Source organism: Branchiostoma floridae, chromosome 16 (genome assembly GCF_000003815.2).
Source record: "Branchiostoma floridae strain S238N-H82 chromosome 16, Bfl_VNyyK, whole genome shotgun sequence".
NCBI lineage: Eukaryota > Metazoa > Chordata > Leptocardii > Amphioxiformes > Branchiostomatidae > Branchiostoma > Branchiostoma floridae.
The window spans coordinates 9356485-9373087 of NC_049994.1; the positions used below are offsets into that span (position 1 = coordinate 9356485).

Below are 16603 nucleotides of genomic sequence, written 5' to 3' on the forward strand. Positions count from 1 at the left end.
CATTGTCCAATTGATTGATATTGTACATGTATAGCTGCATAACTGAAAGCAGAAAACACAAAGCTGTTGTTAACAATACAACCTGTCATGTTTGTATTGTAGATTGTGTTTGAGGCTGTTCGAGGGCTCAGCCACACTGGTGACATAGCCATAGATGATATCACCTTCGAGGAAAGTGGATGTAATCGTGAGTATTGTGGAAGTACATGATGTCACATGTAATGTTATTTCCATGTGATATACAATGTGACATCCATCCATCACATGGTCAGCTGAACCTGGAAGAGTCAAAACTACAAATTTGCAAACAGTGTGATGATTTTTGTTAACAGTTCTTTGATCAGTGACTCTTGAAAACCGGTAAAACACATACCTCATATTCAAGAATAATTACTGTTCTGCTAGGAAATGCAAACTTCACATTTCATGTTCCTTGAATAAATATAAGGATTAACATGGTTAATTTCTGTAAACTGTTAAAATATTGGTTAACATCAAATTACAGACTAGATAAATATTGGGTGTAATGTTTATTCTGCCATAAGTCACATGTCAAATTCTTCTTTATGTTCTCCTGAATAGTGAAACCCATAGCTGCCAACCCACCGACATCTCCAACTCTGGCACCCACATCAGCCAGTAAGTGTTATTTATCTTGAAATGTTTGACAATGTGTTGTTCTCACTGTTTCCCTTCTGCAGTAATCATGACACTACAAATAAGTATTTGAAGTATTTTTTGCCTCATGATTGATTAAATTAAAAAACAGCAAACACATCCTTTTCACTCCTATTGCAGAAATGAATCCTTGCAAAAATGACTCAATTCACAATATTTCTGACTGTTTTTATCACAGCAACGGGCACCTTTGACTGTGACTTTGACACGGACCTGTGTGGCTGGATTCAGGCCGTGGATGATGAGTTTGACTGGATCCGTCAGAATGGGGGGACTGGAAGCACCAACACCGGCCCAACATCAGACCACACGTCAGGCAGTGAGTACCAAACATTATAACTTACTTTTTCACTAAATCTGTTTCCTGATGGAGAAGTGAAATGCTTTAAATCTTGACATGGTAAAACTTCCCCATATCTTTGCAGTGACCAGAATTTCACTGCAGATTTCGAAAGCCTTACTACTAGAAGGGTACTGTAGAATTGTTCCAAATGCTCAAAACACAAGGAAATGTCCTTTTCCCTGCTACTGTTAGATCAACTCCCAGTGAAAATAGATGAAGCTACAGAATTTCCCATATACAAAACGGACAGGTAAAATGACCTTGGAAAGTTCTCTGCTCTGTTTAGAACATCACAACTTTATGTACACAAGAATGTTCATCATGGTAAGATACACTCAAGTTACGAAGCTGTGAACATTATGTTTGATGTTGCTATAGTGACTGTTACATGTAGCAGAGCGGCATAATTCAGTTTCTGTTGTAAGATTCAATTCAAAGTGAAATAGACTCTTGTATATGATAGTGAATATACTATTCTCTTATGGAACATACAGACTATTATTTGTTACAAGTTTCCCACATGTAACAAATGTGTTACGCTTTTCTCAAATTTAAACTGTGTTAAACTTTTCTTCGATTGAACATATGTGTCACTCTTTTCCAGATGGTTTCTATGTATTTATCGAGACCTCAGCCCCCCAAGTGACCGGAGACAAGGCTCGCCTGGTCAGCCCCCTGGTCACTCCCACAGGCACCAAGTGTCTGACCTTCTGGTATCACATGTACGGAGACAACGTGGACAGTCTGAACGTGTATGTACAGACTGGACCAGTGGTGGGTCAGCCCATCTGGACTAATTCAGGCACACAGGGGAACCAGTGGAACCTGGGACAGGTGGACATACCAAGCAGCAGTCAGTACAATGTAAGCTTGGATTCTGAGCTTGTTTACTATCATTTTTCATACCTTACCAATGTTGTGATGACTGCATGTTTAATATGGTTCTTCTCAACTGGTCTCTTTCACAGTATCTCACTGACATCCATCACACTTTGCATGCACCACAAAAGTCCTGACATTGGAAATTTCAAATAACTTGAGTTTTCTCTTCTGCAGATGGTGTTTGAAGGTGTAAGAGGAAATGGGTTCAGAGGAGACATTGCCGTAGATGATGTGACAATGACTGATGGATCCTGCTTTGGAGGTAAGTTTATGTATTCATTCAAATTTCAACAAGAAAATACTTGGCAGCAATTGCTGTTATTGTTTACACGCAATAAAGTACAGTCATTCTGATATATACATTTTGCAATCTATACAACATGCAATACAAAGGAATGTGGTAAGATGAAAATATTGCAAATTGTTCCTTCATGTTTTTCATAAACAAAATGTAGAATATGAATATGAGTCTTGGGGGGCAGTACCTCATGCCAGCTTGCCTAACATATCCTATATTTACCTATACCTGTACCCTCTCAACCTGTACCCTATCACATCTTCATGTTGAAGAGTTGGAGATTGAGGTTGCTTGTAGTATTACATGTAGTCTCCTCTATTAGTATATACATGTATGCCTTCTTATCTACAAATATCTCCAAACAGTAGCTGTAAAAGATTAAGGTGCTGTGAATAAGAGAAAGAAAAACACCTTTATTGTACATTCTTGCCCCACTTGGCTAATCACAGGTCACATGTTAGTAACCATATACATATACATAACATTAAGATATAAGTGCTGATCACATGTTAACAATATATGATTTTAATTTTACTACCCAGCTACAGTAAGCCCTCAGGCTGTGTGTGGTTTTGAGGACTCCAGACTGTGTGGCTTCACCAATGACGGTGGAGACATCTTTGACTGGACCTGGCAGACTGGAGGGACCGGCACTGTTAACACTGGACCCACAGTGGACCACACTTATGGCACTAGTGCTGGTTAGTCTGACCTTGTTGTTAAGTAGATATAGTAGTTTATACTTCTACTTTATGTCTCACAGCACATTGTGAACTGTTAGAATCACCAGGGATAGTCTTTTGTAATAGCCTTTGGCCAGTTGAGCAAACTTGGCTGTACGTCTATCATTGCCAATCTGGTAAAGAAGTACATTTGAATTAATTAGACAGTGTAAAAGTAGCAATCTTAAAATTCTCATTGCATTCTATAGTGAAAAAAATATGTCCATTTTTGTACTGTCTTCTGCTAAAAATAAGCTGAGTGTACACTATAGCCATGGGCACCCCAGAGTTTTAAGAAAATGCTATCCTTTCATGACTGCAACGCAGCAGGTTGTCTGTAAGATTCTATATTTTTGAATTGCTGTAATAATCAAAAGTTTTTAAGTCTTTGTGGTTCTTAGTACCTAATATAAAGCAAAGTGATTAGCTTTATCACATCAGAATTTTCAGCACCAAGGACAGTCTCAAAATAAAGTTGCCTTCTATTTCAAAGTTATACTGTTTACTACATTTCTTTTGGACTATTTTCTCAGTACACCTTGTAAGAACTATTCTGTTCGCATGTGTTTATGTCCAAGACATGGCTGAAACTAAGCTATGTTTTTTTTGTAGGTCATTTTGTTTTCATTGAGACCTCGAGCCCACGTGTTCCCGGTGACAACGCCATATTCCTGTCTCCCACCTATCCCACCTCCTCACCAAACTACTGTGTGGAGTTCTACTACCACATGTTTGGTACAAACATCGGCACACTCAATGTCTATGCCAAGAAGAATGGTAACCTGGGACCAGCTCTGTGGACTCTATCTGGTGACCAGGGCGACATATGGGTTATGGCACAGGTTTGTCTGCTCTTAATATAAAAACCACACTTATTCAAGCTGTTGGGTCTCAAATTAAAAGAATTAAAAAAGAACAGGGGGGAGTCTGTCCCTTGGTACATACCCCCAGTTTCAGGGAGTTAATGTTGCCATATTCAAGTTTTCTTCCCTGTCCCCTGTTTTCATCTTGGCTGCTTGCTGATTTTTTGCAAATAACTATAATTCTAATAAAATAACCAAGAAAATAGATTAGGGTAACTGTTGAAAACATTTTTTCTGATTAAATACTTGGAATAATGTAAATTATCATCTTTGGGAATCTTACACCATGTATATGGCATAGACATAAAAAATATGATACATACTTCTCTGTTTTTGTTTGTGCATAGGTGACAGTGACAGCTGACAACCCATTCCAAGTAGCTTTTGAAGGTGTCCGTGGTGCTAGTTACCGTGGTGATATTGCCCTGGATGACATCAGTATAGTCCCTGGAGGATGTGGTACCCCAGGTGAGTGGAGAACCTGTATAGCCTCCGTGACTATCCATTGCATACTCATATCTGTTTCTGTGTTGTCCATAGTTGTTTTTTAGTACCGTAAATAGAGTGTCAAAAGAGCCGTGTCAGGAAGTGAATGGGAAGAAACTCTAAACATTTCATCAGTCTGTGAAAAGTGGCAATTTTGGGATATTGTAAGCTGCTAATGTTATGCTTGTAACCAATCATATGGAACAATTTCCCAGAGGTTAAATTTGACAATGGGACAGCCTAATGAAGTCTATAAGATTTTGCAGAGTAGCATTTCACAAATATCACAATATTAATCCATCTTTTTTGTCTGTTTTCCAGGCACCTGTGACTTTGAAAGTGGACTGTGCACCTGGACCAATGACTTAACCGGAGACGACTTTGACTGGGTTACAGGAAGTAAAAACTCAGCAACTACCCAGACAGGACCCTCGACTGATCACACCACGCAGAATGACACAGGTATCAGCGTTATTCTGTTTATTTTTCTGCTAGTTCTTACCAAAAAAAATTGTTAGTGCTACAGCAAGCCTAACATTCATATAAACATAACTCTAAAGGTATAACTGACAGTGTACAATCATTTTGATCAACCTTTCCATGCTTCAACTTTACCATTTTGTTTTTCAATGATAATCGTAGCACTGTTGGTTGTTGTTCTCTGTATAATACTTGATATCAAATTTGAATGTAGTAATAGTGATTGATTTTAACATTGTAATTTGTTTCCATATTTTTTCAGGAACATACCTGTACCTGGAGGCCTCCTCTCCAAGGCTACCGGGTGATGTGGCCAGATTGGTCAGCGAGGCTTTCCCAGTGGCAACTGGTCGGTGTCTGTCCTTCTGGTACCACATGTTTGGTAGCGGAATGGGGACCCTACGCATTGTTCTCCACGAGACACAGAGTAGACCAGTATCAATGTGGGAGGTAACAGGAGACCAGGGAGACCAATGGCTACAGGGACAGGTACCTCTGACAACCTCAACGTCATTCCAGATCTACGTCGAAGGTGTTCGAGGTGCCGACTATAGGAGTGACGCTGCCATTGATGACATTGAGTATACCAGCACAGCTTGTACATTGATGCCAGCAGGTGCCACGCCTGCAACCCCTACTGGAACAGTACCGACAACCCCAGCCTTCACAGGACCTACACCAACCCCGGGGCCGTTTGACTGTGACTTTGAGTCGGGTCTGTGTGGGTGGCTACAGCTGACCGATGATGACTTCAACTGGAGCAGGAACCAGGGTGTTACTGGCAGCTCCAACACTGGGCCTTCTTCTGACCACACCACAGGAAGTCAGTCAACATTTAACATCATTATCATTTGATTTTCAGCTGAATTTTTTCATAATTCTTTGACAATCATGTTTCTATCTCTGGCTCTGATTTTTCATTTCAAACATCTATATTACATTAAACAACTTGACAAGTTTAAAGTTGAGTACTCTACAAATGTATGTCCAACAGTAAGTATCATTTGCTGCTATGACTCTTGCTACTACTTATTTGTTTGTCTTGGCTAACTGAGATTAATTTTGCACTAAGATGGCTACTACATCTACATTGAGGCCAGCGGACAGTCCACCAATAGGACAGCTCGGGTCATGAGTCCACTAGTGATGCCAGCCAGTCGGAACTGCCTGCAGTTCTGGTACCACATGTACGGAGACGATGTCGGAACCCTAAATGTCTACACCAGAGTTGGGAGCATAGTTGGTGATCCTTTATGGACGCGATCAGGAACCAACGGAGACCGCTGGGTGTTGGCACAGGTTCCCGTCGTCGGCCTGACCATGTACAGCGTGGTGCTGGAGGGAGTGCGAGGAGACGGTTTCCGTGGAGACATCGCTGTGGATGACGTGGCCATGCTGACAGGAGACTGCCCCCCTGGTAAGTAGATATTCCTTCTGTCACCTCCTTGAGTCATGAGATGCCATACAGACTTAAAAGGCTAAGGCTTTTGCATGATTTTCCAGACAATATAGTAATGTGAGTAGATAGAGTCCACATTTACATTTCATTTTATCTGTTGGTTCTCAGATTTAAAAAGATGCATGTTTTAACTGGAAAACCATAATGAAAACAAAGCCTGGGGACCAATATAAGCCTTATTGCACTCTGTACTATTACTTTTTCCTCCCTGCCTTTTACTTTACTATTTTCCTACCTCAGATGTCAGAGAACTGATGAGATATGTTGGCTCGGTTTGAGGTACAAGTATTTTGTAACTAAGATAAAGGCAAAGGGATTCATTGTTTTCCTCAAAAGGTTTTTTCCTTCTTTTCCTTGTATCACAGCAGTAGGTTTTCTTGCTACTTTGAATAGTTAAAAATGTTGAAATGTTTTTCTTCTTTTCCCAGTTGTGGTGACCCCCAGCCCCAGTGCCCCTCCCACCTCTGTGACGTGTAACTTTGAGAGCGTCAGCATCTGTGGATACCAACAGAGCCAGGCGGATGACTTTGACTGGACAAGAGGCTCGGGAGGAACTGGTACCACCAACACTGGACCTGCAACTGACCACACTCTGGGAACCAACAATGGTGAGAAGAGCTCCATCTTGGTGTAGCCTGGTGTCTATCAAGTTCTAGCTCCAGTTTGCTCCTCTGATTGCTTCTCCACAGAAAAGTCTGTCACCTATTCCCATTGAACTGTTTGGTTCTTATCATTTCTGGAATGGAATATTTTTCAGAAGCAGTTTAGCAAAGCTCCAACTTCCAACTGCTTGTTCAAAGGCTGTTGCCATGCCATTAGGAGGACCATGTGACCTGTTTTAGGCAAATATTCAAAATCTAAAGTCAGTCATTTTTCTATTGACAGATGACTCACTATTTTATGGAAGCAATCGAAGGAGCAAACCAGATCTAAAACTCTTTTTGCAATTGTTTTACAAAGGGATTACAGAATAATTTCTCAGATCATGTCAACTTTTAACAGATAGTGTCAGTATTGATGCATGATGTGCAACCAACAATATAAGATCTAAGACACCATGCTTTTTTTAAAATAAGAAGACAGAACTGTGTGACTGCTGGCATTGGTATCTGTGCTGCAGAACAAAGGCCTGGTACAGATTGTCCAAAGTTCACAAGCATACTTGTATTACAGGTTACTACATGTACATCGAAACCTCATCCCCTCGACAGCCTGGAGACAAGGCTGTCCTGCGGACCCCATCCTTCCCTCAGGGAAACCAGGCGCAGTACTGTGTGGAGTTCTACTACCACATGTTTGGAGACCACATCGGGGAACTGAAGGTCTTCTATGTCCCAACTCAACAGGGCAGCTTTGCTTCACCAATGTGGGAGGTATGTGATCTCTCTTCCTGTGTTTGTTTAAAGCTTTGTTTATTCATGGGAAGCTCAAATGAGCTTGCAGGCCACTTTTCATTGACACATTTAGGTTATGGTTATGAAAAGGTAAAGCGGGTATCTCACTGGGCTGTATGCCGGTTTGCACCGATTTGTGGAAAGTCAGAAAAAAATCTAACAATCTGATACAGATTACAGAATTCAAGTCCAAATAATCAGTTACTCTTCCACATACATGTACACATCATTGATCATGAACTGATAGGTTATCTGATATTCAGTGTTGCTCATATTTGTCATATTGTCCTTTCTGTTTTAAACCCCACTGTATATTAGCAAAATCAGCCACATACTTCTAACGGTATAATGAATGTATCAGGTATAAGTCTAAACAGCAAAAATGATTGGTTGATTGATTGATTGATTGATGAAATTTCATGCTCATTTGCAAAGTTTTTGATAATTGCAACAATGATTTATACCCAACCTCTTCAGCTCTCTGGAGACCAGGGTGACCACTGGTACCTGGGGCAGGTCACTGTTCAGGGAGACCAGGACTTCTATGTGGAGTTCGAGGCTGTTCGAGGACAGAGTTTCCGTGGTGATATCGCCATTGATGACGTGACTGTCAGAAACGGAGCATGCAGTGACCCAGGTATCATTCATCATAATCTGAAAATCATTTTTTCAATTAATTTGTACTCCACTGCAATGAACCTTTCAGATACTGTCGACTTTTTTGACAGAGTACAGGTATTTAGTATATGTATTGTTAAGGACACCATCATAGCAATCATAACAACAGCAACATAAAAAGAGAAAGAAAAACGAGAGTCTTAGAGCAAAACCTAAAACTGCCTCACAAAACAGTATGATCATGACCCATTTTAAAACAGCTACATGGTTATGGCTGCAAGTATCTTTCTGTTGATGATGTAGGGACCCATATATATGAACATCTTTTATTTATTTTCAGGATCATGTGATTTTGAGAATGGACCTTGTACCTACACCAATGACCCCAACGATGACTTTGACTGGACAGAGAACTCGGGAAGTACAGGTAGTACCAACACTGGACCTACCACAGACCACACCACTGGAACTGCACAAGGTAAACAGGACAACAGAATAATAAGAACTTAGAGATCCTAAAAGGTAGTGAATTTTATTTCCTTTGTGTCTAGGTCCATCGTCTTCTTTTTACCTCTTGAGCTTTAACCTCCGCTAATCAAAGCTTGGTACTCTTTTTTTGCTTGTCCTGTTTTATGCAACCCACAACAACTTTCTCAGGTAATACATTTTCTCTGGGTAAACTTGTATTCCATTTTTTAGTAATAGGAATTTCTCTCCTGCACATGCTTGGGAACGTCTGAGCTCCACAACAGTTGATCAGTTGCTCCCAGGTCCTCTATGTCAACTCTTTAGAGAGGGCTAAGTTTGGAAGATAATTGTGATGGTATATCTTTTCTTCAGGCACCTACTACTACATTGAGACCTCAGCACCAAGACAACCTGGCGACGTGGCTCGCTTTGTCAGCCAGGAGTTTGCTCCAACAGCAGGGACAAGCTACTGTCTGTCCTTCTGGTACCACATGTTGGGGAACGGTGTGGGAGCCCTGCATGTGGTCATCAAGGAGAAGTCAGGGCCCGAGATCTACGTCTGGAGCCTGTTTGGTTCCCAGGGCAACCAGTGGCTGCAGGCTAAGGTCCCCGTTTCCAGCAATGATATCTGGCAGATTTCATTTGATGGATCGCGAGGAAGCAATATTCGTGGAGACATTTCCATTGATGACATTGTCCTGCAAATGCAACCTGTGCAGGGTTGTACATGTGAGTATCTTTGATAATTTCTCTCTTTGGCATCAATTTCTTATAAGTTTTTTTACCACATGTATGTTTTGTAAGTTTGTAAGTTTAATGTTCCAGAGAAATAAGTTAACAATAAATCCCATATGCATTGCATGATCTTCTTATAAATAGAAAAGAAATCATAGACCATTATGTATTGTGGTGGAAAATGTTGAGTTCTATGACTTCAATAAAGAGTTATGGAAACAGGAAAGTTTATTTCTGATTTACGGTTAACAAAACTAGACTAGACTGTATTCAAAGTTAATTAAGAAAAAACACAAATTTTCTGTGATCACTACAACAACCTTTTTCAGGCTGTAATGAATAATTATGGTCCATTGTCTTAGGCAAATTTCTTTGCTTCTTCATTGCATTGTGGTAAAAAAATGTATTGTTTGTTGTTTCAGTGCAACCGTCAGGTGCCACGCCTGCCCCTCCGACCATGTCACCTACACAGTGTAAGTCCCTGTAGAGTTTTAGCATTTTCTCTACGATAAGATATTATATGTGTCACTTAACATTTTAAATGTTTTTCAAGATAAGATATAGAAGTATACATTCATTACCACAGTTACAATAATTGTACCTAGAAGAAAATTTCGTACAGGCCATAAAATCAGCTAATACTCATTCCCATTTCAGATTTGTTAAGTGATTCTTTCTTTTTATAGTGCAAGGTACACAAAGTAGAGGTAGTATTGTTAAACATAAGTTATGTCTTAAGGCAAGGCCATTGGTGTTATTAAGTATTTTCTTCATTTTCTGGTGATTTCAGCATCTTTGACCATAGACTGTAGCTTTGAGAATGACACCTGTGGTTGGAGACAGGCCACAGACGATGACTTTGACTGGAGTCGCCAACAAGGATCAACCGACACCACACAGACAGGGCCTGGTGCAGACCACACAACTGGCAGTAAGTCACTCTCACACGTTCAATATTCTGATGCATCTGTTGTTCCCTATTTTTTGGAGGGTTGGACATGCTTGCACATAAATCTTTAATCTGTTCTATTCATTCTATAATCTTAATCCACCAACATACTGTGTATAAACCTGGTCCTTAAGCTTTGTTTTCATATGTCTTTCCAGCTGATTTTTTAAAAATCCGAGAACCAATAAATTCAATTGGTGTGGCATTAAGACACAGGAGAAAGTATTTTGCCTTGGCTTTCTTATTACTAGGTATACATTTTGATATAAGTGTGACATTGTGTTGATACACTTGTAATGTGTGGATATTTTGTGTTTTCCAGATGGCTACTATGTCTTTATAGAAACCTCCACTCCCCAAGTCCAAGGGGACGCAGCGCGGCTCGTCAGTCCGTACGTGAGCCCCGGCACTAACATGTGCCTTAAGTTCTGGTACCACATGTACGGCACACACGTGGACACACTCAACGTGTACGTCCAGACTGGGCCGGCTCTGGGAACTGCTGTGTGGACTCGGACTGGCACACAGGGAGACCAGTGGTTTGAAGGGCTGGTGCAGGTTACCGCTAGTGGGCAGTACAATGTGAGTATACTAATTTCTTCTTTGTTCACGTTAAATGAGGAAACACTTGGTGCCTCCACTGTTTACTTCGTGGAAGCACTGTGAGACTTTCAAAAGTTTCAAAAATACAATTAATTTAATTTTTAGTGTATTAGTTATAGAAATAATGATTCTTTATCATTGTAACAGGAATAATTGTTTTGAGTGACAAGTAAGGAAATAAAGACAATATTTCCTTGTCTTCTTTACAGCTTGTGTTTGAAGGTACCAGGGGAGCATCTTACAGAGGTGACATCGCTCTAGATGATGTCACTTTTGTTCCTGGTGACTGTCCTCAAGGTAGGTACAGAATATCCTGGTTGTAAAAATTAGCTTGAGCTTAAAAGGTTGTTCTGCTGCGTTTGATTACTCACACACACGCTAGATATTAATATTTTTCAAATTTTTTATGAAATGTCTGTTCTAAGTTTACCTTAATGAAGTTGACCAAATTTGTTCCACAAACAATAACAAGGGCCATATCAGAAATGAAAAGATGCCAGAGGGCCCAAGTTTAATGTTTAAAAGCTAAAACCATAAACCTTTTGACATAGGCAATTATAATCAATGTAGTGCATTTGCAATGGAAGTATAAAAGTCAACATGTATGTCAGCAGCTGTATTGACTGTTTACCCCAGTTGTGGTGACCCCTGCCCCAAGCTCAGCCCCTACCACCCAGACATGTGACTTTGAGAACCAGAACCTGTGTGGGTACACCCAGGACGGCACAGATGACTTTGACTGGACATGGGCCACTGGAGGAACAGGCACAACCAGTACTGGGCCAAGTGCTGATCACACCTACGGTACTCCAACAGGTATGTGGGACAACTTACAAATCAAATCAAATCAAAAACTTATTCTTACTCTATATCATCAAGTATTTAGTGATACATCTGTAATCATCTAGAAATAGTTTTCGCTAGTGAGAGATGTAATACATGTATATTGGAAATGAAGTTGTTATTTGCATATTCCTACCCTTTGAATTGTAGAAGACAGTAGGGAAGACTGAAATGTTGTAATAACCCGCATATGTGTTCATCTTTTTTTTTACATTTCTGACATATGACCCTCCCAGCATCAAAAATTTGTATGTATGTTGATTGAAATAACATCTATTGAAAAAAATTTATTTGAAACATGGCTTTGGATGGGTTATTTTCCTATTACTATTTGTGGAACACATTGCATAGCTTTTACACCAATCCTGGATACCAACAATAAAAGATTTAATGCTGCTACATGTACCTACTATGCTTAAGCATACTTCTTTAGGGGACATGCATCTTACTACTGTAGACAAACAAGAAATTAACAAAGATGACATGTACTTCCAGGTCATTACATGTACACAGAGACCTCCAGCCCTCGCGTGCCAGGTGACGTGGCTCGGTTGATCTCTCCTGCGTTCCAAAGCTCAGTGAACTCGTACTGTGCAGAGTTCTGGTACCACCTGTACGGACAGCACATTGGAACACTGAACGTCTACACCAAACGGCAGGGGAACCTGGGTACAGCAGTGTGGAGCATGTCAGGAGATCAGGGAGATCAGGTAATGGCTGATAAAAACTAACATCCTTTCCACACATATCAGTATATTAGAGTGGTGCCCATCTCCATTCCTATAGCCCATGGTCCACAAGTACTGGTAGACTGATAGTCAAATGGTAGTTGAGTGTGTTCAATCCCCATACTCTTTCTTTCTCATAAAGTGCTGCATACTAAGCAGAAAAAGCAATATGTACAATTTTTTTAGTCTTTGGTATGAGTTTGCAAATCAAACACTCTTTCCCTGCCCATTGGCCATTTCACTGGTCAACAAACTGAGTGTACAATCATGTATCTGCATCTTCAGAAAACCAGGCATGGATGGAGGGTTTTTGTATTCTCCTGGTTCTTGTGGTAATGAGACCGAAACCCAACCAAATTTTGTCCAATGCTGCATGCCCCAGTATATGCCACCAGCCACATAAAGCAGACCTTTCTATAGGAAAATTATGAGAGTGTTTCAAGACCATGTTGCTACAATGATGATTTGATCCAGAAGTATTGTAGAAATTTACACTGTAAATACAATGACATCTGAACATTCTGTGCACTTCCTCTACAGTGGTATGTAGCATCTGTCACCCTGGATGGCACAACAGACTTCCAGCTCGTGTTTGAGGGTGTGCGTGGTCAGTCATTCCGAGGTGATATCGCCATCGACGATGTCACAGTCAGTAGCGGAGCATGTGTTGCACCAGGTAAGAGTATTACATATATTGCAATTGGTGTTACATGTTCTGATCCAATTCACTTTGGCCTGTGTTGTTCCAGTAGCATACACTGCTATAGGGGTAGCGTAATGTCACAATGTAATTCCTCTACTTCTGACAGTCCAGAAGAATTATGCGATAAAATTCTACCTTCCTATCTGATCAGGTGACTGTGACTTTGAAAATGGCCCCTGCACCTGGACCAACACTCAGACTGGCGATGAGTTTGACTGGATCGAGGGGTTAGGAGCGACGTCCAGCCCCAGCACTGGACCCCCCTCAGACCACACTCTGGGAACTGCCCAAGGTGCTGAAACTTCAGATGTTATACAGTAAACAGTTTCTGTAGCTTTTTTGTCATATAGAAGTATTGGAACCAGCAAAATAATCAGGTAGAAAATTGAAAACAAGCTGTAATGTCTATGAATTTAACTACTTTAGAGATCAATGTGATTACATTCTAACAAGCACAATTTTCAACTGGCTATTTTCTTGATGGATGTACTGGCTAGGACAATACCTGTAATGCCAAAGATAACATTATCATTTGAAAAGTATGGTTAGTGTGCATGTATGTTGATTCTCACACTGATGCTTATTGTACACATCAAAGGTACATACATGTACATCGAGAGCTCCACTCCTCGCGTGCCTGGGGATCGGGCTCGGTGGGAAAGCCAGCTGTTCCCTGGCTCCCAGCAGTCGCGCTGCATGAGTTTCTGGTACCACATGCGAGGGCCGGACATTGGGACACTGACCGTGTACGTGAACTCTGGGTCATCAGACCAGACAGTGTGGCAGCTCTCCGGTGACAAGGGCAACCAGTGGCTCAATGGCAAGGTTACAGTCAGCAGTGCAACCTCATACCAGGTAAAGTTAGACTAGTAACAAATACTTTAAGACATTATATGAGAACTGAAATTAAAGTTACCTTATTGTCTTGACTGAAGACACTTTTTTTAAAACTCACACAGTTTATACATGTTGTTGCATTAGCAAGGTCTGGGGCATTGAGTGTCTGGCATATGTATGTCATTCTTTAGTATGCTATCTACAAATTCATACATTACTCATGTACTCAAATCATCTCATTCAAACTCCCTTTCCCCTTCTGTCTTGGAATTGAAAATAATTGAATTCTAGTACCTCAGAAGAATGTTCACTGAAATGTGATATTGTTTCAGGTTGTGTTTGAAGCTGTGCGAGGCTCCGGTTACCAGGGTGACATCGCTCTCGATGATCTGAGCTTCACAGATGGCACATGTGCAAGTAAGTTACATTGTTTACTTGCAATTGGGACAATGCCAGTAAATCTTGTAAAGCAAAAATCTCTTCAATTCTTTTTCAAGCCATGCAATCATGTACATATACTAAGCTCTGCCAAGCAAATAAACAGCCTTCACCCTGGCATATATTTTGATATCAGGATGTTTTATGTAGGCTAAGCCAACATGCTACACTTGTTATATTGCTGTTTGCAAACAGTTGTGAAGTTTGTAAAAAGATGCAAATAGAAACTTTTCTGTGCTTTTTTTTTCAGTAATGCCTGTAGCAGCCACCCCAGGAGGTGGGCCTACCAGTGTACCAGCCTCCACAGCAGGTAGGTTATATACTTTAACTAGACTTGTGCATGACTACTACACTAACTCCACATGGATGGCATCACATCTGCATTCGTTATCTTTAACCTGTTAAAAAGATACGTTAACCTTAAATTGATTGGCAACCCTGTCTACAACTAATTTTAGAGAATCACTCCAAAACAAACTCAGACAGTGAGTACATACATCCAGTCACTAAATAGCATGTTTTCTTGGATGGGACGTATAGCCAGAGGCCCCATGTTTGATGAGAGCCAATCCTTGAGCATGCCCAAGAGCCCACAATATTTATCAAAAGACTAGGGGTCCTTCCTGGTGTGAATTGATTAAACCTTTCAGTGCTGTCAGTTCTACCTTTCACAGCTTGTACAAAACATGTATATTAACCATTATCAAGCTTTGACATGTTTTACCAGTTATGGAAAAACAAGCAATAAAGTCTATGAAAGTTTCTTAATATCAAATGTTTTGTTATTTTAGCCCCAGGACCGTTCAACTGTGACTTTGAGGTTGACATATGTGGGTGGAGACAGGCTGACGATGACAACTTTGACTGGACCAGACACCAGGGGAGCACCGGCACCACTGACACTGGACCTAGTGCTGACCACACCACTGGAAGTACGTATAGCTCAACACATTATTACACAGTAGTAAGATTATCCAGCGGGGAAAAAGTAGTGGTTACTGTAGTAGTAAAGGTAGTAATAGTAGTAGTACCTTAAGCAAGAATAGGCCACACAAATTTAATTTCTTGGTCCTCAGAATTAAAAAGATGATGCTATAGCTAGATTCAGGTATATAGGGGGACCGTGATATGAGGAATAGCACAACGTGAAGTTTCTTAGGGAGAAGTATGTAAGCAGTTTCTACGCAAGCAAACGGAGTCAATTGCAAGTTTTTATCCTGTTAATGTGCTGTCTTCTGGCTAACATTGTACATAGCTAACATTGAACTAGCAAATGTAATTAGTGTAGCAGCAGAAGTTTTTAATCAATTCGCCTTTAACTGTTCTGTTGTTTCCTCCAGGTGGCTATTACATCTACATCGAGGCATCCAATGTGGCTGTTAATCGTACTGCCCGAGTGATTAGTCCCCCTGTTACCGCCACCACGGCCAAATGCGTCCAGTTCTGGTACCACATGTACGGTCAGCACGTGGACACACTCAACGTGTACATACAGACGGGTCCGTCTCTGGGCAGCGTGGTGTGGATGCGCACAGGCACACAGGGTGACAATTGGAACTACGGGCAGATTGACATCACAGCAGGAACTTCATTCAATGTCAGTAGACTTAGGCTCGGTGTAACATTGTGTCTGAGATAAATGATCATAACTACTTTTTAAAAGTTTTATGTACCTTTACATTCACATGAGTAAATCTTAATTACCCTTAATTGTAGATTGAAATTTTTTGTCATATACATAATATATACAGTTAGTTTAGTTGAACATAGCATTGCATGTATGTATATCCATCTTATTGAAGTACATGTAAAGTCAAACCTTCCCTTTGTAGGTTGTTTTTGAAGCTATCCGCGGATCTGGATACCGTGGTGACATTTCACTGGATGACATCTCTATTGTGGACAGCAGCTGCACACAAGGTATGATCAAGGATAGAAAAATGCAGGAGTCCTAGAATTCCACAAGCGAGTACTATTTTATAAATTTCAGGAAATAAAACACACATGCTACTTCACACTATACCATAAAGCCACCCCACTATAGTCTGTCAAACAAATGTACATCAAAAAGCATTC

The 16603-nt window shown here is 40.6% G+C and overlaps 1 protein-coding gene across 1 annotated transcript in view; it reads left to right on the plus strand.

Annotated features, from left to right (window-relative positions):
* LOC118403559 (MAM and LDL-receptor class A domain-containing protein 2-like) overlaps positions 1 to 16482 on the plus strand; it is a 32040-nt gene extending 15558 nt beyond the window's left edge. Inside the window, exons 27-56 of the mRNA XM_035802294.1 lie at positions 103 to 187; positions 583 to 639; positions 857 to 997; positions 1626 to 1885; positions 2078 to 2165; positions 2744 to 2902; positions 3536 to 3765; positions 4134 to 4254; positions 4594 to 4734; positions 5015 to 5575; positions 5825 to 6169; positions 6640 to 6819; positions 7385 to 7584; positions 8083 to 8242; positions 8564 to 8701; positions 9064 to 9420; positions 9849 to 9899; positions 10217 to 10357; positions 10698 to 10957; positions 11188 to 11275; positions 11615 to 11794; positions 12317 to 12531; positions 13090 to 13225; positions 13404 to 13544; positions 13851 to 14107; positions 14422 to 14506; positions 14778 to 14837; positions 15319 to 15459; positions 15868 to 16124; positions 16360 to 16482. Coding sequence (XP_035658187.1) covers positions 103 to 187; positions 583 to 639; positions 857 to 997; positions 1626 to 1885; positions 2078 to 2165; positions 2744 to 2902; positions 3536 to 3765; positions 4134 to 4254; positions 4594 to 4734; positions 5015 to 5575; positions 5825 to 6169; positions 6640 to 6819; positions 7385 to 7584; positions 8083 to 8242; positions 8564 to 8701; positions 9064 to 9420; positions 9849 to 9899; positions 10217 to 10357; positions 10698 to 10957; positions 11188 to 11275; positions 11615 to 11794; positions 12317 to 12531; positions 13090 to 13225; positions 13404 to 13544; positions 13851 to 14107; positions 14422 to 14506; positions 14778 to 14837; positions 15319 to 15459; positions 15868 to 16124; positions 16360 to 16482 — 5358 coding nt within the window. The remainder of the gene's footprint in view (positions 1 to 102; positions 188 to 582; positions 640 to 856; positions 998 to 1625; positions 1886 to 2077; positions 2166 to 2743; positions 2903 to 3535; positions 3766 to 4133; positions 4255 to 4593; positions 4735 to 5014; positions 5576 to 5824; positions 6170 to 6639; positions 6820 to 7384; positions 7585 to 8082; positions 8243 to 8563; positions 8702 to 9063; positions 9421 to 9848; positions 9900 to 10216; positions 10358 to 10697; positions 10958 to 11187; positions 11276 to 11614; positions 11795 to 12316; positions 12532 to 13089; positions 13226 to 13403; positions 13545 to 13850; positions 14108 to 14421; positions 14507 to 14777; positions 14838 to 15318; positions 15460 to 15867; positions 16125 to 16359) is intronic.
* Positions 16483 to 16603: the final 121 nt, after the last annotated feature.